Below are 26,215 nucleotides of genomic sequence, written 5' to 3' on the forward strand. Positions count from 1 at the left end.
TGATACATGTTACAACTGATTAACCTACACTGACACATCCTAATCACCCAAAGTTCATCGTTTACATTAGGGTTCACTCTTGATGTTGTACATTCTATGGCTTTTGACAAATGTATAATAATATTTATCCACCATTATAGGATCGTACAGAATAGTTTCACCGCCCTAAAAATCCTGTGTTCTGCCTAGTCATCTGGGCGAAATGGGTGAAGGGTAACGTACAAGTTGGTTAGTTACAAAATAGACCTAGGGATCTCAGCATAGGGAATATAGTCAATGATATAGAAATAACTAAGTATGGTGCCAGGTAGGTACTGGAAATATCGCGGGGGGGTGGGGGGTGGGATACATTTTGTAAAGTATGTGATTGTCTAACCGCTCTACTGCACACCTGAAACAAATACAAAATTATATTGAATGCAAACGGTAATTGAAAAATAAAATTAAAGAGATCATTAGAATAAAATTCTAAGTCATATATATATGTATATATATATATATGAAATGGAAACCCTCAGACTTGCTAAATCAGAAACTCTGGGGGTACAGCCCAGGCATCTGCGTTTTCACAAGTCCTCTAAGTGATTATAAAGTTTATGATCCATTAGGGCAGCGTCTGGCTCGCAGACCGCCATCCCCCAACCAGTGAACAGCAGAGCCCCAGCACAGGTTGGACAGTGTAGGAACCTGAAGGCAGCGGGTTCTTCCCGGGTCCCCATCCCCACCCCGGCAGCTGCAGGGACCCTCGGTCCGGGTGGGGAGGGGCGGCCGGACGGGGCGGGCCAGAGGCTGGCGTCCCCGCCTCCCCGGCATTCCGGCCGCTGCCTCGCGCCGTCCTCCTTCTTTTCCTACTTGCTCCTGTCCTTCCTTCCTTCCGCCCGGCGCGATGGAGCCGGGACGCGGGGCGGCCGGGGCGCTGCTGGTGCTGCTGTGCGCCGGCTGCGCGCTGCGCTCCGGGCGCGCCCAGTACGAGCGCTACAGCTTCCGTAGCTTCCCGCGGGACGAGCTGATGCCGCTCGAGTCGGCCTACCGGCACGCCCTGGACCAGTACAGCGGCGAGCACTGGGCGGAGAGCGTGGGCTACCTGGAGATCAGCCTGCGGCTGCACCGCCTGCTGCGCGACAGCGAGGCCTTCTGCCACCGCAACTGCAGCGTGGCGCCCCAGCCCGAGCCCGCCGCCGGCCTCGCCCGCTACCCCGAGCTGCGCCTCTTCGGAGGCCTGCTGCGCCGAGCGCACTGCCTCAAGCGCTGCAAGCAGGGCCTGCCAGCCTTCCGCCAGTCGCAGCCCAGCCGCGAGGTCCTGGCCGAATTCCAGCGCCGGGAGCCTTACAAGTTTCTGCAGTTCGCCTACTTCAAGGCAAGTCCGCCCCGCGCCGGGCCCCGCCCCTTCCCCGCCCTAGGCACAGGCTCCGCCCCCTTTGTGCTGGGCCAGGTTCCACCGCCCTTTCTGGACCCAGCTCTCAGACGCCCAGCCTTGGCAAAGGACGCCTCCAAATCACCTCGCCCTTACTCGTCTCAGAGATGGAAATACCTTTCCTGAAGGGCTGTTCTAAGGCAGAGAATACGTGCATAGAACATCTAGCGCAATGCCTGCCACCCAACCAACTGCCTGGTCGTTGTTACCCGTTATTGGAAGACAGATTCCGCTTTTCAGGAGATGCCAGTAAAGTCCCTTTCAATAACAGGACCTGAGGAGTTGCCTAGTCCCTCTTAAAGAGGAGGACATTGAGGCCAGGAAAGGGGAGAACACATCCCTGCCTGGAGGAGCAGAACTTAGCACTGATTCATCAGGGTTGGTGCTCTCTGATGTCTGTCTGCTAGATTTAAATTTAACACAGTTGTCTTTCTCCTTTTTGCGGCTGCTTTGATTGTCTGTGATTGCCGGCTAAAAATAGCCACAAATTGCAGTTCCCTATCCTTGGAGAACCACAAGTTTTAAGAATGGGCTGAATTCCCTGTTACTGGATAAAGAGGCTTTAACTTTACAGGTCTTCACTGGGTTTTGCCAAGAGAGCCCACATTCTACTTTATCTAATTAGAAACGATTTTAAAAACAGTATAATTGCATTTACTTTAATGACTGCAAAATTAGATGCATGATATTTGTCAGACTCTGGAGTGTAGAAGTTGGTTGTTTTGTTTAACTTTGCTTTGAGTGTTTGGCCTGCAAGATCTGTTTTTCATATTTCCACTGAAACAGCCACATGAGCAATAAAATAGCACTAAACCCCAAATAAAAGGAAAGCTGGGTTATTATTATTTTTTAATAGACTTTAATTTACTTCAGAGAGGAATGGAGAGGGAGAGGGAGATAGAAACATCAGTGATGAAAGAGAATCATTGATTGGCTGCCTCCTGCACACCCCCTACTGAGGATCAAGCCCACAACCCGGGGCATGTGCCCTTGACTTGAATCGAACCTGGGACCTTTCAGTCCATAGGCCAGCACTCTATCCACTGAGACAAACTGGCTAGGGCGAAAGCTGGGTTATTTTATGCTCAAGTATAGTTTTATATAACACTAGAGGCCCGAAGCACGAATTCGTGCAAGCATAGACCTTCCTTTCCCTGGATGCCAGCACTGGCTTCCCTCTGGCACCCTGGACCCTGGACCTGGGCTTCCCTCGCAGCCCCAGCTTCACCCGGAAGGTCAGGTGGTCAGGAAGGACGTCTGGTCTAATTAGCATATTGCACTTTTATTATTATAGGTATCAGTTTTGTGACTGTTTGTCCTGGCAATAAAAAAAGTTTTAAGATGGAACCGGGGATAAGATTAATAAATTTACAGGACATTGAAAAATGATGGCTGGTTCATTCAAGCACTATTTTTTAAGCTAAAAATGACTTGTTTAATTCTCTCTCTCTTTTTGGATAGTTTTTGGCAAATGCAGTCAGAACCAAAATTGAATCACATAATCAAAAGGGGAAACACTTTATTTTTAAGACTTGAGAATAGCAAAAGCTCTGATTTCTTTAATGTATAGATGAAATTGAATCAAGTGATGTAGGAAGGAAGGGAAGAGCATTTTACTCAATGTGACCCTAAGGCCTGGGTTTTCTCCTTCATCATGGCATCCTCAAAGGTCAGGAAGTTCATAGCTTCTCTTCAAAACCCTTTAATATTCTCGTAACACTCACTTAAAAGTCAGTAAAATACCATCTTAGTATTTTGAGGTCTCTTATAGGGCAGAAAAACATTAAGAATTTTATTAATAAACTAGAGGCCCGGTGCACGAATTCGTGCAAGGGTGGGGTCCCTCGGCCTGGCCAGTGATCGGCCGATTGGGGCCAGTCGGCTGGGGGGGAGGGACTGCAGGAGGTTGGCTGGCTGCCCCGATTGGGAAGTTGGCCAGCCCCAGGAGGTTGGCTGTGGGAGCGCACTGACCACCAGGGAGTAGCTCCTGCATTAAGTGTCTTCCCCCTGGTGGTCAGTGCGCGTCATAGCTACCGGCCGGTCATCTGGTTGTCTGGTCCTAACGGTCACTTAGGCTTTTATATATATAGATATGAAGAATCTTCATTGCTTCGACTGAAAATCACAGATTTTAGGGGCTGATATTGTATGGTGTGCTTTTCTCTTTTTTCTTAATGATGTTTATATTTTCAAGTTTTGTTTCTGGGTAGAGAGAAAATGACTGTTGACAGGCACATACATTCTACCAGACACCTAAAGGCTAGAGATAGGATTTGGGTGGATGCTTCTGTGCCAGTCTGATTTGTCACTGTTTCAGTGATTAAGGACGAATGTCTGATATGAACACACGGGGCGGGATGGTGAGTGCAGACTGTCAGAGAGAAGTGAGGAGGCGTGGATGTGTGATCTGGAGAGAAGGGGCCACCCTCCAGGTGTGTAGCCCTCAAGTCCTCAAGCCCTCTATAGATTTCATGTCACCAGCCTGCCTTAGGTTTATATCACTCGCTGTGGGCTCTCTCTGTGGCCACCATCTCCTTGAAATGCTTATCTTCCGGCGTGGCTCAGTGGTTGAGTGTCAGCCTATGAACCAGGAGGTCATGGTTCTGTTCCCAGTCAGGGCACGTGCCCAGGTTGCAGGCTGGATCCCTAATAGGGGACGTGCAGGAGGCAGCTGATTGATGATTCTCTATCATCATTGGTTCTCTTTCTCTCTCTCTCTCTCTCTCTCTCTCTCTCTCTCTCTCTCTCTTTCTCGCTCCCTTGATCTCTGAAAGCAATAAAAATATATTTTTAAAAAGGCTTATCTTCCCCACAGGCCAAGGAAAAAGTGGGCTGCAGTGCTTTGTCAAATCCTTAAGGACTCTGAACTCTGAGCAGAGAGAGCTGGCCACCTCGCAGGCACCACCCTTTCCCAAATGCAGAAGGCCTGCCACCACACCGACCTGGGAGTGGCTCTTTGGGCAGGTAGCGTGGGTCCTCTCATGCAGGTGGCTGTCTCTCTCTTAGGAACCCGTGGCAGGGGAAGGGCTCCCACCCACCTTCCCCAAGATGTGGCCTCTGTCCCCGCTGGCAGAGCTGAGTTCAAGTGAGTAAGCACCCTTTGCTCTTCCGAAGGGGGTTCCGTTTTGTGAACTCAGGTCCCAAGTGAGAGGCCTTAAAAAGCCCCCTCTACGCCCCTCTTTCTAGGTGCTCTCCTGAGAATGAGAGCCTGATTTCACTGGCACATGCGGTAAAAGGGCTGCCTTCAGACCTCCTCCTTCCCTCCACTGCCAGGCTGGCCTCTTTCCGGCCGGGACTGTAAAACTCTGCAGAACGCTTTTCAACGCAGTCCCACTACCGGCCACTGACGGGCGTCCTCAAAACACCACCACCCACCGCTTCGCTATGACAGCCACCAACATTGTTTCTAAACAACTTGGCTCCAGTTCTGGGGGAATTTCGTACAGATATGTGCTACCCTTTGATTCTCAGACATCCAAGTGTACCAAATATCCCTTTATTTTCTCTCTCCAACCCCAATTCCCTAATCCCTGCCTCCGCGTGTCCCTTCAGATTGGCTGGAGGACTCAAGTCTGGGCACATGTACGGGTGCCCCTCCTGCGCCCTCCATGATTGTGCCATGATTCCAGGGGAGGCCAGAGCCAGGACATCAATGTGGGGGGAACTCTCTGGTTGTGGGTCACGTGTCCACACAGGGAGGAGTCCATATCCCTATCTTCCTGCCGTCTTGAGCACCCTTCCCCCCAACACATCATTCCTCCCTGAAGACTTCTGCCCACAAGGGTGCCACACTGCAGCCCCAGGCCGCAGACCTTGCTTCTGCAGATGCCAACGGGGAACTTTTTTCCTACTCTAGGGGAATCTCTCTTTGTCCTTCTTCTTCTTTCAGGCCAGCCAGCTTCTGCCCACAGCTCCCTCTCCCATCTTCCTTCATTCCTCACATTTGCCAAATTCTCTTACGGGCATAGGGCTTTTGTCAGATGAGTCATTTTTGCATTCTGACCAGAAATCACCTCCCGTGAAGCAGTAAAACTCAGAATCAGGTGGCCACTGCCTAACTGTGGAGAAGAGAAAGGGAAAAAGAGAAGAAAATGGGAATTGTTTTTATGACAATATTATGTCGTCATAATGTCAAGTCCAGTCACTGACCCTGTGTCCTGCCTTGTCACAGGAGGTGTGCCTGGCACGAGGAATGCAGACAGGAATGACACTGCTGGGTCCTAGCAGGATCCTTGTGTGGAGGGGGAGATGGACACAGCAGCTGAGCCCACAGAGAGGTGTGAAAGGCGGGAAGACAGAACACAGGCATCATAATAGGCTCTTAATCGAGGTTGCTGGGAGATAAGGAGAACTTACTTAAATGTATGGTACATGAAGACAGGGACTCACCCCCCCTACCCCTATTTTGCCCCTTGTTACTTTCTAGAACAGTGCCTAGGATGTAGGGGGCTCTCAGAAAATACTTGCTGAGTGAATGGACGAGTAAGTGAGCAGGTGGTGACAGTCATTGAGAATGGTGAAGTCCAGCCGATGTGGCTCGGTGGTTGAGTGTTGACCCATGAGCCGGGAGGTCACAGTTCAATTCCTGGTCAGGGCACATGCCTGGGTTTCAGGCACAATCCCCAGTGGGGGGCGTGTAGGAGGCAGCCGATCAATGGTTCTCTGTCATCATTGACGTTTCTATCCCTCTCTCCATTCCTCTCTGGAATCAATAAAAATTATTTAAAAGAGAGAGAGAATGGTGAAACAGAAGGTTCTGTGAGAGACTTAGGAAAATACTGATGTGTCAGAGACTGGCAGGAAAGATGTGGTGTAGTCATTTGGGCGATTGGAGGGACATTTGTTAGTAAGGCAATTACTTACAGAGGCTGGTAACAGTGGAGTGTGACCATTCCTAGGCCAAAGAGGCAAAGGAAAGAACCTGGAAGGAGAGAGTATGTATATACGGAAAGGGTCACCTTGAGAGGAGCTATGACCTTCAGTTAAGGGACAACAGCAGCCCGAGGTGACTAGGCAGGGAGGGAACCAGGAGACTAAATAACCCAACCTCACTCTTCCCTTTAGTTTCCTGTTGGGGTTCCTCATTGATAAATCCCACTGGAATCTAGAGGGCAAAGGAGTCTATTTTTGTTTTTGTTTTTTATTATTTTTTAAAAATATATTTTTATTGACTTCAGAGAGGAAGGGAGAGGGAGAAAGAGATAGAAACATCAATGATGAAAGAGAATCATTGATCGGCTGCCTCCTGCACACCCTCTACTGGGGATCGAGGCTGTAACCTGGGCAAGTGCCCTGACCACGAATCTAGCGGCGACTTCCTGGTTCATAGGAAGACAATCACTGAGCCATGCCGGCCAGAAGGTTGTCTATTGTCCATAAAGGCCAGCCTTTTGGGGTATGGAGCAGGATGGAGACGGGAGAGTAGATTGTGAAAGGCCCACAGAGGCCATCTAGTCACCTTCAGGGGATAAACACTCACCCAGAGTAGCTTGACCAAGTCTTAATGGGCCATGGAAGTCTCTGAACCCTAAGCTGGGAACATTGCGTAGAAATACTAAGTTGTTAAAGATCCAACAGACCTTCTAGTTTTGCAAAAGTCGTTGCTCACCATCCATTGAGTGGCTTTCGTCTTCTTTCTACCTTAGGCAAATAATTTTCCAAAAGCTATAGCAGCTGCCCACACCTTTCTACTGAAGCATCCTGATGATGAAATGATGAAGAAAAACATGGCTTATTACAAGAGCTTGCCTGATGCCGAGGACTACATCAAAGACTTGGAAACCAAGTCGTATGAGGTATATTTGGAGTTTTACACACTGGTCAGTCGCAATGTGAATTGTTGAAGAAGTGTATCTCATTGAACAAGTGTAGACATCTAAGGACTTGTAGTGACTTTTGATCACATTTGATGAATGTCATGACAATAGAAATGATTGATTCTTTAAGCATAAATCTGATCCACTTACGAATGAGATTTTACATTCCATGATGCTTTTAACACCACCTTTCCTTTCAGTGCTACATTTTATAAATATGATCAGTTGATTATTCAGTTTTAAGATGGTAAAATAAAGACAAGTCTTGGAAATCATCCAAAAAATGACCAAGAACACAAGAAACAGAAACGTAAGTTTCCAAACACAAAAACACACACACAACATATATACCTACTAGAGGCCCGATGCACGAAATTCGTGCAAGAGTAGACCTTCCTTCCCCAGGATGCTGGCACTGGCTTCCCTCTGGCACCTGGGACCCGAGCTTCCCTCGCAGCCCCGGCTTCATCCAGAAGGACGTTTGGTCTAATTAGCATATTACGCTTTTATTATTATAGATTAAAGTGGAAAGGGAATAGAGAGGCTAGGAGGACAGACTTGACAGGTGAAAAGCTACTTAGATCTATGCATCTGCAAAGAGGAATGTTGATGAGAATTAATGAGGACAATGAGAAGAGGAAGACCCTAACCCCTCTTACCATTGCACTTACCATTGTCTGGGCCTGTTGGACTCAGGCACTGGGGACGTGAATAGCAATGAAAGGGAGGGCAGGACTGAAGACACAGGGATATGTTGAAAGTATCCAGGGGGAGCCAGGGGAGCCCAAGGTCTGACTGCAGGGTTTCCTACAGTGCGACCAGCCTGCCAGCTCACTTTTTCAGTAGTGGTGACCCTCAAACGTAGTGTGTGAAGTCTCTTTCCTGGGGTCCCTTTAGTTTTCCAGGAGAGAATGCTGAGGCTGTCCTGGCCCCTCCAGGTTAGCAGGTCTGTGCGTGTATCCGAGATCTGTATTTATTTCTTGTGAGACCACGCTGCTTCCGCAGCCCTCGTAACTTCTCTTTTACCTGATCTGGTCTACAATGAGCAGGAATTCCATGAAGTTTCTTCTGTCTGGCACAGGGCTGCCCTCCCCAGTAACTGGTGCTGGTGCATGGCCTCCCTATTTGTTACTGCATTGTTAGGGGACAGGTGTTCGACACCTGCTCTCAAGCTTCTATCTTTTCCTGGATTCAATTTTTAAGATCAGCTTTATTGAAGTACAATGTATTTAAGTTTTAATTACAGATTTTAAATGTACAATTCAATGAGTTTGGACAAATATATGCAGTCCTGTAACTCCCACCATAATCATGACATAGAATATTTTTATCTCCCCTAACATGTTCTCTCATGTCCCTTTTGCCTTTGCCCCTAACTTGACCCCCTGGGGACTGCTGCTCTGATTTCTTTCACTATAGTTTCCTCTTTATCCTTGACTCAAACTTGATTTTATTATTAAGCACTTGCTACCTTTTGAATTAAATGAAATAAGAAGCGTACCATTGGCCCGGCCAGTGTGGCTCAGTGGTTGAGCATCGATCCATGAATCAGGAGGTCAGGGTTCGATTCCTGGTCAGGGTGCATGTACAGGTTGTGGGCTCAGTCCTCAGTAGGGGGGCGTGCAGGAGGCAGCTGACCAGTGACTCTCTCTCATTGATGTTTTTTTTTTTTCTCTCCCTCTCCCTTCCTCTTCTCTGAAATCAATAAAAATATATTTTAAAAAAGACGTGTACCATTGTACACAGGGTGGAAAAAGCTAGACAGAAATAAGTCATTAACTGGCTTCCTAGTTATTGAAGGGTCAGTGTGGTTTCTTCAGAATGAATGAGAATGGAGCTCTGTGGTGGTCTGATTCCTCTGGGAGGACAGGGCCCTTCACGTCTGGGAGTTTCACTAGCTTCTCCTTGCTTTCCAGAGCCTGTTCATTCGAGCCGTGCGGGCGTACAACGGTGAGAACTGGAGGACGTCCATCACCGACATGGAGCTGGCCCTTCCCGACTTCTTCAAAGCCTTTTACGAGTGTCTCGCAGCCTGCGAGGGCGCCAGGGAGATCAAGGACTTCAAGGATTTCTATCTTTCCATAGCAGGTTGGTGGGGCTTGAAACCTAGATGTCAATGGGGTGGCTGCCCGTGGCCTCTGAGGAACTTCTGAGTGTGGCCGACACCTCCATAGATCAGACTTGGCGGGCCTTCTGGAGAAATAGAGAGTCTAACCATTCGAGCACAGACCTGCAGAGGAGGTTGACCGCATCAGCCCTGTCAAAGACAGATTCCCCACAGGTTCCTGGGAAAATAAAAATGGGCCCACGAGTACCTTGTGCCTCACGTTGCTGAGATCCCTCTAATAGTGGGAATTCTTCAGCACAAACAAAGGCAGAATGAGGAGTATAATGAGCCTCTAAGTTAGTTGTCACTAAGATAACTTTCGGAAAGAAATTGTCTGATTATAAGACAGTGCATGTTCATGATGGGAAGCGTAGAAAACACAGGGGAGAATGAAGAAAGAAAATTTACAACATCACGCAGAGTTAGCTCCGATTTCCCCAGGGTTTCTCTTTAACCTCTAGTGGGCAGCATCGCTCCGGAAAATGGGAAATGGCCATAAAAAGATTTCCCAAGTTGGTTTTGGGAACGCTGAGCCTAGGACTGCACCTCATAGAAAGGGTGCCCTAGTCAGATAAGGCTGGGACAGAGCTGAGCACTGTCTGCATCTTGGAAAGTCACTGTGCACTTTATTGGTTAAAGGCTGTAGAAATCTTGTGGTGTGGCAATTATTGAATCTAGGGGGTTTTGTTTTGTTTTTAATATATTTTATTGATATTTCACAGAGAGGAAGGGAGAGGGATAGAGAGCTAGAAACATCGATGAGAGAGAAACATCGATCAGCTGCCTCCTGCACACCTCCCACTGGGGATGTGCCCGCAACCAAGGTACATGCCCTTGACCGGAATCGAACCCGGGACCTTTCAGTCCGCAGGCCGACGCTCCATCCACTGAGCCAAACCGGTTTCGGCAAATCTAGGGTTTTTTTTAATCTATTTTTTTTTTTTTGCTCAGGTATCTCTTTTTCCACTGAGTACCTTTTTTCTTTTCTTTTAAATATATTTTTATTGATTTCAGAGAGGAAGGAAGAGGAAGAGAGAGATAGAAACATCCATGATGAGAGAGAATCATGGTGGATCAACTGCCTCCTGCAAGTCCCCCACTAGGGATCGAGCCCACAACCTGGGCATGTGCCCTTGACCAGAATCGAACCCGGGACCTTTCAGTTCGCAGGCCAATGCTCTTATTCATTGAGCCAAACTGGCCGGGGCCACTGAGTACCTTTTTTTTTTCCTTACCAAAACCTTTTTGTTGTGGAAAATTTCAAACATATACAAAAAATAGAGAGAAGAGTATAATAAATCACCACGTACCAGGGATCGAACCTACAACCCAGGCATGTGCCCTGACCAGGAATCGAATCTGCAACCTTTCTGCGCACAGGATGGCACTCCAACCAACTGAGCCATACCGGCCGGGCCAGATTCACTCATTTTTAACATTGAGTGTGCTACTTTTTCATAATTACACAATGTGTGTGTGTGTAATTATTTTTATTTCAGGACCATCTGAGAGTAGGTTGCATACATCATGACCCTTTAACCCATAATACTTCAGTGCATTTCCTAAGAACAATAATATTCTCTACATATCCACAGTACAGTTATTAAATTCAGGCAACTTAATATTGGCACAATGCTTTTATCTACAGTCCATTTTCAAATTATGTCACCTGTCCCAATAATATCTTTTCTAACAACTTTTTTTTGCCTGGTACATTATAGTCAAGGATCGTGTTTCCTAATTATTTGTTTATTTCGTGTTTTTTGATCTGGAGCTGTTCCTTGGCCTTTCTTGGTTTTTCTTCTACATTCATTTTCTAAGAATGTAGGCCAATGCCTTTATAGAATACTAGAAGCTCAGTGCACGAAATTTGTGCATGGGAGAGGGGGTGTGTCCCTCAGCCCAGCCTGCACCCTCTCCAATCCAGGACCCCTTGGGGGATGTCCGACTGCCGGTTTAGGCCCGATCCCAGCAGTCAGACATGCCTCTCGCAATCTGGGACCAGGGCAGCTTCACCCAGGCCACAGCTGTAGGCGCCCAGGACTGGGACCAGGACCAGGGGCAGGGCGGCTTTGCCTGGGCCAGGCTTTGTCAGGAAGGACGTCCAGAAGACATCTGGTCTAATTAGCATATTACCCTTTTATTAGTATAGGTTCCTCAGTTGGGTTTCTATGATGTGTCCTCACAATTGCATTCGGGTTGTGCGTGTTTGGCTGGACCATTACAGAAGTGTCCTCCTCAGTATCACATCCAGAAGTGGGTGGTGTCTGTTTGCCCCTTATTGGTGATGCTAATTTTTGAGCATTTGGTTAAGGTTCTTTTTTTGTTAAAATATATTTTATTGATTTCACAGAGGAAGAGAAAGGAGAGAGAGAGGAAAAAAAAAAAAATCAATGATGAAAGAGAATCATGGATCGGATGCCTCCTGCACACCCCCCACTGGGGATCGAGCCCACAACCTGGGCACATGCCTGACCGGGAATCGAACCGTGACCTCCTGGTTCATAGGTCGATGCTCAACCACTGAGCCACGCCGGCCAGACAGGTTCTTTTCAGCTTCCAGTGTCTCCACAATATAATTACTATTTTTCCTTTTGAGATTAATAAGTAATTTGTGGAGAGGTACAACTTGCTATCTATCAAACTCTGTGTCTCCCCACCACCCCACTTCTCTGATTTAGCATCTGTTGAGGATTCTTGCCTGAATCATTGTTTTTCTATAAAGGTTCTGCATATACAAATCTATTTCCTTCCTATTTTTTTGTCTGCTTCTTTCCTATAGAATAGGTACCCTATTTTATACACTGTTCTGTTCTTAGTGTTTTCCACTTGACAATGTATCCTAACGAGTATACAGAGATTGTGTCATTCTTTTTTATTGCTGCCGAATACTTCACTGGCGTGGGGAGCGGGGCGATATACTACAGTTTATTCAATTATCTGATGGACATTTGGGTTGTTCCAATCTTTTGCTATTACATATAATACCACAATGGGACATTTTAGACTTTTTATTCTACTTATGGAGGTGTGTTTTCAATGTCAACTTAAGTGGGATTGATTGCTCAAAGAGTAAATGTTTCCATAAATTATTTAGTATTTTGTTATCATTTTGTACACCTACCAGCAATATAAGAGAGTGCCTTTCCAACAAGACGTGTACCGTTTTTCTGGAGTCTTTGCTTGTAGTTGCATGAAGGGAGAAAAGGTAGGGGGCTAAGTATTACTTAGAGATTTTGGGGAACCAGGCCCAGAAATAGCATTTATTAGTTGTTGCTATTCACATATCATTGGCACAGCTAGTCCTATGGCCCCAATTCAACTGCAAGGGAGTCTGGGAAATGTAGTCTTTGATATCTTTCTATGTTATTATATTTAGGTCCTCCTAATCTCTTTTAAAGTCTATATAGATTTATATGTACCATAATTTTTTTAAAATATATTTTTATTGACTTTTTTTAGAGAGGAAGGGAGGGAGATAGAGAGATAGAAACATCAATGATGAGAGAGAATCACTGATAGGCTGCCTCTTGCATGCTCCCTACAGGGGATCAAGCCCGCAACCCAGGCATATGCCCTTGGCCGGAATCAAACCTGGGACCCTTCAGTCCGCAGGCCGACACTCTATCCACTAAGCCAAACCGGTGAGGGCTGTACCATAATTTATTAATCACCATCCTGTTGATTGGCATTTAGGTTATTTCCATGTTTGCTGTTTTGAACAAAACATGCTTATGTGTGGCTCTGTCTAAAGAAAATTTCCCGGAACTAGACCGCTGGGTCAGAGGAAATGTGCATTTTAACCTTTGATAAATTTTGCCAAATTGCTCTCTGAAAAGTTTGTTCCTGTTTTGCTTCTACCAACAGAATATGAGAGTGTAAGTCTCACCATTCTCTCCCTAACACTGGGTGTCATCATATTTTTAAAATTTTGCCAATGTAACAGTTTAAATGATCTTAGGTGGGACTATATTTCTTAATTATAAGATTTAGCATCTTTTCACAATTTTTATTAGCCATTTTTTTATCATTTCTTCTCTCTTCACACCTTTTTGCATTGGTTATTTGTCTTTTTCTTGTCAATATTTGAGAAACTTGACATGTTAAAGGTTTGAGTCCTTTATCATAAGTGTTGCAAATATGTTACCTTCATCATTTATCATTTTTACCTTTATCGGTTGGGAGGTGGGGCAGAAGGACCATTAAGAAAGTAATGAAAAGAAAGAAAGAAAGAACATTTGTCTATTCTTTCAGATCATTACGTAGAAGTTCTGGAATGCAAACTCCAGTGCGAAGAGAACCTCACCCCAGTTATAGGAGGCTACCCAGTGGACAAGTTTGTGGCTACCATGTATCATTATTTGCAGTTTGCTTATTATAAATGTAAGTAATCCTCTTCTATGGAGATTTTGCGCAAGGGACCTAGTCCTTCTAAGACTCGGCTTTCCCTTCTGTACAAGAGAGGTAATGACCCTTACCTGAGGTTTGGGGAGAATCCATCAAGGTCACATCATCAGCCCTAATGCATGCTTTGCACAAAAAGGCAGCATGCATGGTGACTCTGCCCACAGACCCCGGAACCAGACTGCCTGCGTTCACATTCTAGCTTTGCCACTTACTCACTTCTCTGTGTCTCAGTTTCCTCATCTGTAAAGTAGGCATAATAGCCCTAACCTCATACGATTGTGGTGAGGATTATTTTTTTTTATTTTTTTAAAAATATATTTTATTGATTTTTTACAGAGAAGAAGGGAGAGGGATAGAGAGTTAGAAACATCGATGAGAGAGAAACACTGATCAGCTGCCTCCTGCACGCCCCCCACTGGGGATGTGCCTGCAACCAAGGTACATGCCCTTGACTGGAATCGAACCTGGGACCCTTCAGTCGGCAGGCTGATGCTCTATCCACTGAGCCAAACCGGTTAGGGCTGTGGTGAGGATTAAATCAGTTGCTAGACATGGAACGCTGAGGGAATTCACACACTGGCACAGAGCAAACTCTATAAATGTGTTTGTTCTTTTTGTCGTTAACTCCCCTTCCTCCCTGTCATGGGCCTTACTTTTCTGACTGTGACAGCTTCCTTCCAGTTGGTCCTCCCTTAGCCTGAAATTTATCAGTCAGAACATTTCAAGTGGACATAATTTTACCTACCGCACTAATTTCTTGAGGGCTGGTGTTGTTACTTACACTTGACCCCTTTCTGGGCCTACTGAAGACGTGGCTCATAAAACCCTGATTTTAAAGTTGTCGTTACCAGAAACAGCCACTAGGCGGCATGATTTATTCATACCCAGAGCTTTAGCAAAGGTACTGGTAGAGTTCCTGGGTTGTAAATTGGGCGGAATATGCCTTCTTCCTTGTCCCCAGCCCTAAGACAAATCCCAACCTCTCCTAAACCCCTATGCTAATAAAAGTGCTGTCGAAGGAGGGGCAGCTCTAAGGCTGGAGAGAACCTTGCTTCCAGGAGATGAAAAGACCAGGTGACTTTTCTTTTAATATATTTTTATTGGTTTCAGAGAAGAGAGAGGGAGAGAGAGATAGAAGCATCAATGATGAGAGAGCATCATTGATCAGCTCCCTCTTGCCATGTGCCCTGCCTGGGAATCAAACTATGACCTCCTGGTTCATAGGTCAACGCTTATCCACTGAACCACACTGGTCGGGCCCAGGTGACTTTTCAAATCTCTTCCAGCCTGGAGAGGCCACCATCCTTTCGGGTTTTCTAGGTTTGGTTTAGCTATCGGAGGGCCCACATGAATTTGGAGGTTGTGGTTTCATCCAAATGGGACCCAGGCACTTGAGGACCCCAATGGGGAGGCTCATTTGCTAAGCCCATCCTCCCTCACTCTCCTCAGCCCCAGGACATTCCAGGCCTTGGGCCCCCGGCTTCTCTGGTTCCAGGGATATGAGACCAGCTCAGATCAGAGCTGGAGGTGGAAGATAGTAGGCATTTCTGCAAAGGTTCCTGCCTAACAAGCAACTTCCAGGTTTCAAAACTCCAGGCTGCCATGGAGACGCGGTCTGTGACCTGCCCACCCAGGGATGATTCTGGCTGGTTGCAGGCTTTCGGAAGGAGGGGCTGCCGGAAGGGGCCCATGCACACCTTTTGCTTTAGGAAGCTGCACTTGAAGGAAGGGTGGCAGGTGAGAGCAAGTGACGTCCTATTCCTCTTTCTCCCTAACCCCAGTGAGTGACCTGAAGAACGCAGCACCCTGCGCGGTCAGCTACCTGCTCTTTGACCCCAACGACAAGGTCATGCAGCAGAACCTGGTGTATTACCAGTACCACAGGGACAAGTGGGGCCTGTCGGATGAGCATTTCCAGCCCAGACCAGTAAGTGCCAATGCACCGGGCGTCCAATTCCTTTCCTCCTTTATCTATCTATCTATCTATCTATCTATCTATCTATCTATCTATCTATCGTTAGTCCTCACCCGAGAATATTTTTTTCATTGATTTTTAGAGAGAGAGAGAAACATCCATGCAAGAGAGACACATCAATTGGTTGCCTCCCTGCAAGCTTAATGACCAGGGCTAGGGATCGAACCTGCAACCCAGGTACGTGCCCTTGACTGGGAATTGAACTCGAGACCCTTTGGTGCACAGGCCAACCAGACGTCCTCAAACTACGGCCCACGGGCCACATGTGGCCCGCCAAGGACATTTATCCGGCCCGCCGGGTGCCGCTGCCTGTCCTGCTTAGCAGCCGACTCGTCCCGGGCCTGCAGTGCACATAGGAATTTGTTCATAGTTTTTTTTTTAAGCTATAGTCCAGCCCTCCAACCGTCTGAGGGACAGAGAACTGGCCCCCTGTTTAAAAAGTTTGAGGACCCCTGAACCAGTCAGGGCCTTTCCTCCTCTTTGGTCTCAGGAGACTGCTTTGCACCTGAAGAGAGGGGGCTATTTAGAAATGAAAGGAAACTCATTTTATTTTCTGTGTTTTGCTCTCTAACATTTTACTGCTGTATTCTGATTTTTAAACCAGTAAAAATTCTACACATTTCAAGCCATTACAGAAACATTTTACTCAGAAAGTAAAAGTATTCCCTCGTCCCTCCATACTTTCTCTTTACCCCCTGCCTTATGGCTGCACATTTAGTCATCTCTACAGCCCGTATTTATGTATTTTTACAGAAACAGGCTCACACTTTACATCCTGTTTTGCAGCTTGCTTTGTCTTCCTACCGGTTCATGAACATTTTCCATGTCACACCTATACACCTGCTTTGTTATTATTTTTAATAACGAGCTTCGTGGTAGGCTCGTTTACTAATGGACCATCATTTAATCCCCACACTGCACAAACTCAGCCTCAAATTGTGTTAGGGAACTCCATGGATTACATATTATATTCACAAGGTCCTTTCTAAGTGATCTTTCTTCTTAACTTGTACTTCCATTGGGATTTATGTATGCGGTCCTGGTTTGCCATTCATACATCTTCCTTCACACACACACACACACATTCATTTTCCTTCACTCCTGCACACATACCTACAATCTCTTTCTCTCTCTCTCTCTTCCTCTCTCTCTCTCTCTCTCTCTCTCTCTCTCACACACACACACACACACACACACACACACACAGTCCTATATCTTCCTTCACACCTACACACATACTCACACAATCATTCAAGGGAGGTTGGCTGCTGTGTTTTTGTTTGTTGGTTTGTTTTTTAAATATATCTTTATTGATTTCAGAGAGGAAGGGAGAGGGAAAGAGAGATAGAAACATCAATGATGAGAGAGAATCATTGATTGGCTGCCTCCTGCACATCCCCCACTGGGGATAAAGCCCGCAACCCAGGCATGTGCCCCTGGCCGGAATCGAACCTGGGACCCTTCAGTCCACAGGCTGACGCTCTATCCACTGAGCCAAACCAGCTAGGGCTTGTGATGATTTTTTTTTAATGAGATATAATTTAAATACAGTAAAATTCACCCCTGGAAGGGGCACAAGTCCTGGTTTTAGTATATTCACAGAGTTGTGCAACCATGGCCTAGACTGCCTCATTTTAAGTATTTCCATCACCCCCAAAAGAAACCCCATGCATGCCCTGTTCCTCCCACTCCCAGTCCTAATATTAAACGGCTGGTCCTGCAAACTGTTCCCTGTCTGTGTCTGAACAGGAAGCAGTTCAGTTCTTTAACGTGACGACGCTCCAGAAAGAGCTGTATGACTTTGCTCGAGAAAATATCATGGATGATGATGAGGTAAGTTTTCATGTTTAGCACACGTCTGGCTAAGAGAAAATATTACTCACATCTTTGCTAAAATCACTGGAAGGCGAGTCATCCCTGAAATAAGAAACAGAAGGGGGCCTTGAGACACGCGGTGTCTGTGGGCGTTTCAAGGGGAGTCAGCGCTGGCATGGGAGAGCGGCTTTCTAGGAACCCAGGCTGCAGCGCCACGTTTCCCAGCGGAGCACAGAGCACGCTGGGTGCTCCAGGACCCACCACGGGAGCCTCCAACCATCCTTTTTTTTTTTTTTTAAGGGAAATTGATGAGCCTTTCTTCTTCTTCTTTTATTGTTTTTTCTTTCTTCTTTTTTAAAAAAAATATATTTTATTGATTTTTTACAGAGAGGAAGGGAGAGGGATAGAGAGTTAGAAACATTGATCAGCTGCCTCCTGCACACTTCGTACTGGGGATGTGCCCACAACCCAGGTACATGCCCTTGACCGGAATCGAACCCGGGACCCTTCAGTTTGCAGGCCGACGCTCTATCCACTGAGCAAAACTGGTCAGGGCTCTTCTTTTTTAAAATTTGTTGATTTGAGAGAGAGAGAGAGAAACATTGACTTTTTGTTGTTCCACTTATTGATGCATTCATGTGTTGATTCTTTTTTTTTTTAAAGAATAAACATTCTTTTTTTAAAAAAATACATTTTTATTGATTTCAGAGAGGAAGGAAGAGGGAGAGAGAGATAGAAAGATCAATGATGAGAGAGAATCATTGATTGGCTGCCTCCTGCACGCCTCCCACTGGGGATCAAGCCTGCAACCCAGGCATGTGCCCTTGACCGGAATTGAACCTGGGACCTTTCGGTCCACAGGCCGACGCTCTATCCACTGAGCCAAATCAGCTAGGGCAAGAATAAACATTCTTTTTTAATACTTTTATTATTTTTATTTTGATAGTAGGAGGGAGGGAAGGAGTGGGGGGTATGGGGAAGAGAGAGAGGAGAAACATTGATGTGAGAGAAACACATCATCTGGTTGCCTCCTGACCGGGTCTGGGGATTGAGCCTGCAACCAAGGTACGTGCCCTTGACCGGGAACAAACTCACGAACCTTCAGTCCGAGGGCTGAGGCTCTAATAATCACTGAGCCAAAACCAGCCAGGGCCATGGGTTAATTCTTGTATGTACCCTGACAGGGGATCAAACCCACAACCTTGGTGCATCAGGATGAATCCACTGAGCTACCTGGCCAGGGCAAATTTTGTTATTCTTGATGCTAATTGAATGGAGTTGTTTTCTTATTTTTATTTTTCCATCATTTATTGCTAGTGTATAGAGAGACAGTTGATTGGTAATATTGATATTGTCATCCTGCAGGTCACTCTAGCTTTCTGAAGTTGTTTTCTCACTTGTGACATGAGAGAGCTTCCCTGAATCTTCATGATAAAAATACCCAACAAACAACATACTAAATGCTGAATCAAACTTTTCTTCCAAGATTGGGAGCAAACTTTTCTTCCAAGATTGGGAGCAAGACAGGGTGTCCACTCTCTCCATTTCTATTTGACATTGTGGTGGAGGCTCTAGCCAGGGCAATTAGCAAAGAAAAATAAATAAAAGGCATCCAGATGGAAGAAGAAGTAAAACTACCACTATATTCCTATCTCGTCGCGCCCTTGTCAGGTTGAAGAAGCCCCCCTTCTATTCCTACTTCACTGGATGCTTTTGTCATGACGATTCAGTAAAGCCCTCCCATGTTACCGATAAAGAAACGTTAAGAAAAGTAACCCAGGTCTTGGTCCCAAAAAGCCCATGGTCTGGTGATCAAGGCAGACGAGGAACGGATCGAAAGTGTTCCTGTGGGGTAGCAGCTAATGGGAGAGGGTTGAGGAGTGGGGAGGAGGCACAGAAGGGGGGTGCCGAGCAGAGTCTTTGGGAGGGTGGCTGGACTGCCCACCTCGCACAGGGCATCTGTGGGGGTACTTGACCCCCCGTTCACGTGGAGTGGGAGCCAGGTCCCCTCCCAGGGAGAAGCCAGGTCCCCTGGGCCCAAGGGCAGGGGCGAAGGGCTGCTATGGCCCCAGCAGGCGTCTGGCAACGGCCTCCTGGAAACAGTCTCTGCTCCCCGCACTTTAAAGCCGGGCAGCCCACTCAGCAGAGGCGTCCTGTTGTCTCTTGCAGGGAGAGGTGGTGGAATACGTGGATGATCTCTTGGAGCTGGAGGAGACCAGCTAGTCCACAGGAGACGAGGACGCTTCTCTTCAATGTTCAGGAAACACAGATTCTTTGTCTTCCTTTTCCCAACTGCCCACGTGGTTGATACCTCAAAGCCTTCTCTTTACTCTGTGACGTGAAAGGGAAGCTCCGTCTCTCACTACATATAACAAGGGGTGAGCCTGCCTTCCCCGTGACCACACCCGCCTCCCCATCTTCACACCTGCTTCCCCTGTGTTTGCACCTGCCTTCCCTGTGTTCGCACCTGCCTTCTCTGTGTTTGCACCTACCTCCCCATCCTCACACCTGTCTTCCCCATATTCACACCCGCCTTCTTCATATTCATGCCTATCTTTCTCACCAGTCTTTCCAATCCCCCCCCCCAGAAAAACCCAATACTATTTTTTAAATAATACTCTTAAAAGATGGTAATTGTGAAAACCTACTTTGACCTTCCTGCTCTTCCAGATTTTACTCTTTTTTTTTTTTTTTTTATCACCATGAGCAATGAGAATCCCACTAGGAGGACTAAGAAGGAGAAAACAGGAGAATGTGGGGTTCTGGAATCTGAGCTTTTTAAATTCAACCTTATTCCCTCCTCCGATATGCCACTTAGTCTAGTTGGGACACGCCGGGGATGGAGGCAGGAGACAGGACTTTCCCCACAGCGGCCTGGAAAGGAATGAAGGGGCATCGAGTTTGGGGGCTTCGGTGTAAGGATGGCTAACGGGTGATGGAAAACACATTTTTGCTTTTCCGGCTTCCTTTTCCCCATCTCGCTGTTCCAGCCTCTGGGAACAGGATGTGCCCTGTTTCTGCTGGGTACCGTCCATCCCCGTTTCCCTTCTCCTGAGAGCACCTCCTTTCCACCTACATGCAGTCCTCATGTCAAGATCTAGGCTACTCAACTCAAGACAGTCACCTACTGCTGTGGCTTTGCCTGAATTTGCCCACATCAGCAGAGTCTGTACTCCCAGGGGGCCGCGTAGCCAAAGGAGTCAGTGTCCTTGGCATCACTGGTGGCTGCACCCAGCTCGTGGGATGCGGGGTTCTCCTTTCTTCCCTTGTCCCAGCCTCTACTCCACCAGAGAGACTTCCGTTTGAAGTCAGTGGGGAAGAGGTCATAGGACAGGACTACAAAGTAGAGGGGGGCCCAGGGAGTGGACGCCCAGCCCCAGGGTTCCGGAGTCATGGGGGTGGTGCACCCAGCAGCTGTTTAACTCCCCCGAGGCTCCTGGCTGCAGTTGACCTTCCCAGTGTGTGAGGAGATGCACAGGGACCACCACAGGGCCAGGGCTGGGCTGGGGGGCCTGCCTCACTCCACCTCTGTGGCCTGCAGGGCTTCCGTTGGGTCCTCTGCCTTTGCATCTGAGTCTGGGCTGAGCTTTTTGTGGGTGATGTTTTTCCGCGCAGGGTTGGGTGGCGGTGATGGTGTCCTCATTCACTCTCTGAACTTGGCCTCTTTTCACTGGGGATCGAAAATCACCTCCACCCCCATCCTAGCAATGTCCCCTGAGGAAGAAACCCAGGGATAGTATGATCAACATTGTCGGCACCTCGCTTGGATTGAAGGCTGTAGAACCGAATTATTAAACTGTTTAACTTCAAGGGAAACAACACCAATCTTTAAAAACAAAAAGGTGAGCTGATTTCTCCAAGCCTACCATGAAACCCCAGTGTGCCGGCTGCACTCCATGACCTCCACCCAGGCCCTCCCTGAACAGGTTTCTCATATGAGCCTAGAAGATTCCTGGATTGAACCTCACGGGTTCAGCATCGGTCTGCTCTGTCTTTTGAAAACAAAAAACAAACACATTTGTGAGCTGTGTGCGTTTCCAGACTTGCCCACGATACCTCACTTCCCCTCTGAGCCACCACACGGTTCTCTGTTTGGTGTCCTCAAGCTGGTCCACCCAGGGAGGCCGCCCACCCTAGGGGCTGGGGTGGGGGGATCTGTCCAGCCCCATCGCTGGTCTGGTAACCCGGGCAGGGGCACCCATCGGGCAGGTCTGAGGCAACCCGCTGTGGCCCCTGTTCACGTTCAGACATGGGCAGTGAATGGCTGAGTGTTTGTGTGTGTGTGTGTGTGTGTGTGTGTGTGTGTGTGTGTGTGTGTGTACACATAGGTTTAAAAGGGACTAATTGTCTGAAATGTCTCATATATCAACATATTCAACGTACTAATATCTTTCCGAGTCCTGAGACTTTCTATTTCCTGCCACGAACCTGTTGTCCTCACCTCTGGGATCCCGGAGAACCACTGGGTCCGTGGACCACAAAGGCCGCCTTAGGAAAGGCTGCTTTTAGGGGTTCTTACTAAGGGAATGTTAAGAGCACAGAAATTGTATTGAACCAAACTCGGTGGCAAACAGAAAATGACTTGTTAGATTGTCAGTGGGAAAGGGTTTGTTATGACTGCCGGTGGGATAAACAGGGGCCGGTTTCTGCCAACATTTATGGAAATAACGTTTTTAAGTTTTAAATGTGAGCTGTAAACCTAAGCGCCTTCAGTTTAAAAAAAAAAAAAAAATTCAATGCTGGAGCTGTGGGGAGGAGGTGGATCGGCGCCAGAGCAAACATTCTCATTTAATAGTGTTTGCACATGGAGCTACAACACAGTTTGTAGCGAGGCCCTGAGAAAAACCCACAACTAATCCTTCATCGCAGCTGTCTGAACTCTTGATCATCTGCCATCCCCCAAACAGCGCCTTCTTTTTTCTGGTGGCTCCAGGCTTGAATGACTTAGTGTGGAGAGTTTAAACTAGATGCGAGGCGGGGAGGGAAAAGGGAAAGGAACCTTAAATGAGCCTCAGCCAAAGGTTTTGTGCCTTGGACTTCCTGTGCCTGCAGCCGGGGCAGGGCTGTTCCCCACCCCGTCCTGGGCCATCGCCCCGAAAGGGAAGAGGCCGCGACAGCCCAGCTTAGCCTTGACTGACCCGCTCCTACCCCAGAAGTGAGTCAGGCGTGGCTGGGGTTTGTGCCACAGTAGGGTGCTTCTCTCCCGAGGGCAGGCCTGTGAGCCACCAGACCGTAGCCCCTAACATTGCCCCACAGAGATCTGGCTTTGGGGCTTGTTGAAGAAATGAATTGGCTCGCTACCTCCTTGCAGCTGATAGGGTAAAATACTGGTGCCTCGTTTTACCAGAAAAGAATAGGAAGAAATTAAGAAATGGGGCCTCGCCCTAACAGTTTTGGCTCAGTGGATGGAGCGTCAGCCTGCTGACTCAAGGGTCCCGGGTTCGATTCTGATCAAGGGCATGTACCTTGGTTGCGGGCATATCCCCAGTGGAGTGTGCAGGAGGCAGCTCATCGATGTTTCTCTCTCATCGATGTTTCTAACTCTCTATCCCTCTCCCTCTCTGTAAAAATCAATAAAATATATTTTTTTAAAAAAGAAAGAAATGGGGCCTGGCTGGCATGGCTTAGTGGTTGAGCATCGACTTATGAGCCAGGAAGTCATGGTTTGATTCCCAGTCAGGGCACATGCCAGGGTTGCAGGCTCGATCCCCAATGTGGGGCATGCAAGAGGCAGCTAATCAATGATTCTCTCCCTTCATCGATGTTTCTATCTTTCCCTCTCCCTTCCTCTCTGGAAAAAAAGAAAAGAAAGAAAGAAAAATGTGGCAAACAGGTCCCAGAGCAACCACAGAGCTTTACTGCCCACTTTGGGGTGGCGGTCGGTAGGCCAAACTATGAAGGTTGCTGATGTCTTTCCATCCCTCCTCCCTTGGGAAGGGCAGTTTAAGACAATCTTGCTCTTGTGGGAAATTTAGAGCCTAGAAAACTATTAAAAACAGTGATGATTTTTTAAAATCACATTATATGTCTTATTTTGCGTATTCTTTAGTTTTCATTCTCTATCCGCTGGATGAGACTGTGTAACCACACCCGGTCATTCTGGGCTGCCTGTTCTAATGAGCTCTGTTTTCCCAGGCCCGTGAGATTTCTGACATTGACTTAGCAAAGCAGAGCCCTTTCCCCAAGGACTTTCAGATCTCTCGCAGCAAGTGGTCCCGATTAGGCATGAGCAGGCCCGGGGCCTTTCTGGAGCTAGAGGTTCATTCTCCCAAGGAAGGTTCTCTTTCAGAGACTGGGGGTCAAAAAAGTTTAGGAAAAACTTTTTTTTTTTTAATTGATTTTTAGAGAGAGGTGAAGACGGAGAGGAATATCGATGTGAGAGAAACACAGTGATTGATTGCCTTCTGCACACGCCCTGACCAGGGCCCAGGCAGGGGACAAGCCTACAACTGAGGTACATGCCCTTGACCGGAATCAAACCCAGGACCCTTTGGTCTGCAGGCCGACACTCTATCCACTGAGCCAAACCGGCTAGGGCAGGAAAAATATTTTGAATCCTGGCCTTGCTTTGGATGGGATGAGTTGGTCCCTCCCTGCCAAGGTCTGGGAAGTGACATAATAGTCACTATTGCACACAAAGGACCGAAAACATCTTCAGGCCTGACTGCCAACAGCCACCATGGTCCATGCCTGTCACTAAAGGCCAAGCAGGGAGAAAGGAGGGAGCAGGAGGAGGCAGATGGAAAGAGTGAGGAGCCAGCCAGGGCAAAAGCAGACCCACGGTAGCGAGAGTTCAAACACCCGCTTCTAGAAGAAGTGGCGGCAGACACAGATTTTATTGATGTCGGCCCAAGAACTGTAGAGGATACAGTGGGAAAGTTTGGGTTGAAGAGTGGCGACATGGGAATAAGAGTTTGCGCGTTGACAGATGTCTTAGGTCTGGATGCCTTGAAGCAAAGCCTGTGAGAGGTGAGTAATCTCTGGTTGGGTGAGGAAGAGGGAGGAGGATTCGAGGAGGGGCAGGAGCTCTGCAGACTCCCCTGAAATCCTGCTGCAGGGAGAGCTAGGCTTAGAGGGGTAGCTTAGACACAGCAAGTATGAAGACATTATTTGCAAGCCGATCTTTTTTTTAAAGCCATAGTGAATGTAACCTAGATATAAAACACATTAAACAACTATTTAGGGAAATATTTATTTATTTTAAATATCACAGAAGCTTTGTGTTAATAGAACCCCTGCCCCAATTTTCATGAACATTAAAACATTTACTAGTCTCAAAACATGCATAATGACAGCGTTTTAATCTTTCTACATGCTTTTTAGATCCTCTATCATTAATTTAGATGACACCAAATCAATGAAAACTTAAAACTTATGTGTTGGGCTTATTCTGCAGTTCGTGTCTAGAAAATAATACATTTACATGTATTAATATATTTATAATAAATGTATTAATACACCTGTGTTAATATTACCCATTTTGGGGTTGGTGTTCAGTGAATGTTCTTGGATTATTACATATAGTTTGGATAACACAATCCCAATGCTGAGACGGAGGTTATTTTACATAGTTAAAAATAGAAAAGCTATCTTGTAATAGATTAGAAAAGAATCTAATTTATAAATATATACAGTCTCTGGCTTTTGTTCTGTTGTGTTTTGCTTTGGCTACATGCAGAAGGCATTCCTATGGTTCTAGATTTCATCTGACACATAGGTAGGTGTTCCATTTGGTACCTTCAGATCTTGGTTTTGCCCAATATGGAGACAAAGGTCTTTCATTTTGCCGTGCTGCCTTTATAGCCACTTAGACTATTATTTTTCCAAAGCTTGTGCCGAAAAGAGGTGGCAGGGTAGAAAACACGTTGCAAGAATTCTTTTTATCCTCAGGTAAAACACCACCACCAACTTTTCACTTGTAAAGCAGCTCAGGATCCCTCTTATGACACACAAAAACACTTAGACTCTTAGAGTCTCAAAATACAGGTATGCCTTCATCACTTCCTACCGGTGAGAACGATTTCTAAGAAGGTGATTCATATTAGAAAAATGTGATGTGTTTTGTTTCTGTGCCAATACTAGGAAACTGCTGGAGATGGTATTGCAGGAGCTTCGAACGCTGCCTCAGTCACACATTGACTTCCGTGCAAGACAAACCACAGGTGTTATTCATCTTCTAGGCTTCAACGCACCTCAAAGCTCATCATAAACCAAATGGTTCTCAACCTTGAGTTGCATTTAAATCACCGGAGGGCTAGTTAAAACATAGAGCCAGGCCCACCCACAGGGTTTCCGCTTCATGGGTCTGGGCTGGCACCAGAAAATTTGCAGCTCCAGCATGATTCCGGGAGAAGTTGATGCCTCTGGTCCGAGGACCATGCTCTGAGAACCGCTGTCATAAACAGTTCTTGCTGAGCCACCAGAAGATGATCTGGATGCTATGAAACGGGTGGCTCTACAGCCAGATGAATCCGTCCTGGGCTCATGCTGTTTCCATGGAGCTCACAATTGTCACAACAGAGTGAAGAACAGATGGGCACAGGTCATTTCACATTTTCAGTTCCTACGTTTCTCCATCAAGTAGGTATCCACACCTGATAGCCTAGTCCTTAGCCCTCTTAAAACTTTTCTCCCCTCCCATGTCATTCCCTTTTACTGGAGTTCAGAGAAATGGCTAATCC

The 26,215-nt window shown here is 46.9% G+C and overlaps 1 protein-coding gene across 2 annotated transcripts; it reads left to right on the plus strand.

Annotated features, from left to right (window-relative positions):
- Nucleotides 1–836: 836 nt before the first annotated feature.
- CRTAP (cartilage associated protein) lies at nucleotides 837–25,727 on the plus strand. 2 transcript variants are annotated; one of them, XR_013960787.1, is made up of 8 exons: nucleotides 841–1,357; nucleotides 7,060–7,209; nucleotides 9,147–9,318; nucleotides 13,592–13,720; nucleotides 15,526–15,671; nucleotides 17,469–17,552; nucleotides 19,704–19,912; nucleotides 25,617–25,727. XR_013960787.1 is itself a non-coding variant. In XM_080671946.1 (7 exons), exons 1-7 carry the CDS (start codon nucleotides 887–889, stop codon nucleotides 19,755–19,757), a joined length of 1,206 nt encoding a protein of 401 aa, XP_080528072.1. In that variant the 5' UTR covers nucleotides 837–886; the 3' UTR covers nucleotides 19,758–22,244. The 2 variants fall into 2 exon arrangements, 1 of the variants encoding a protein (XP_080528072.1); XM_080671946.1 differs by lacking the exon at nucleotides 25,617–25,727 and having other exon boundaries at nucleotides 837–1,357; nucleotides 19,704–22,244.
- The last annotated feature ends 488 nt before the right edge of the window (nucleotides 25,728–26,215 follow it).

The sequence above is a fragment of the Plecotus auritus genome (genome assembly GCF_963455305.1).
Source record: "Plecotus auritus genome assembly, chromosome: 6".
In the NCBI taxonomy this organism is placed as follows: Eukaryota; Metazoa; Chordata; class Mammalia; order Chiroptera; family Vespertilionidae; genus Plecotus; species Plecotus auritus.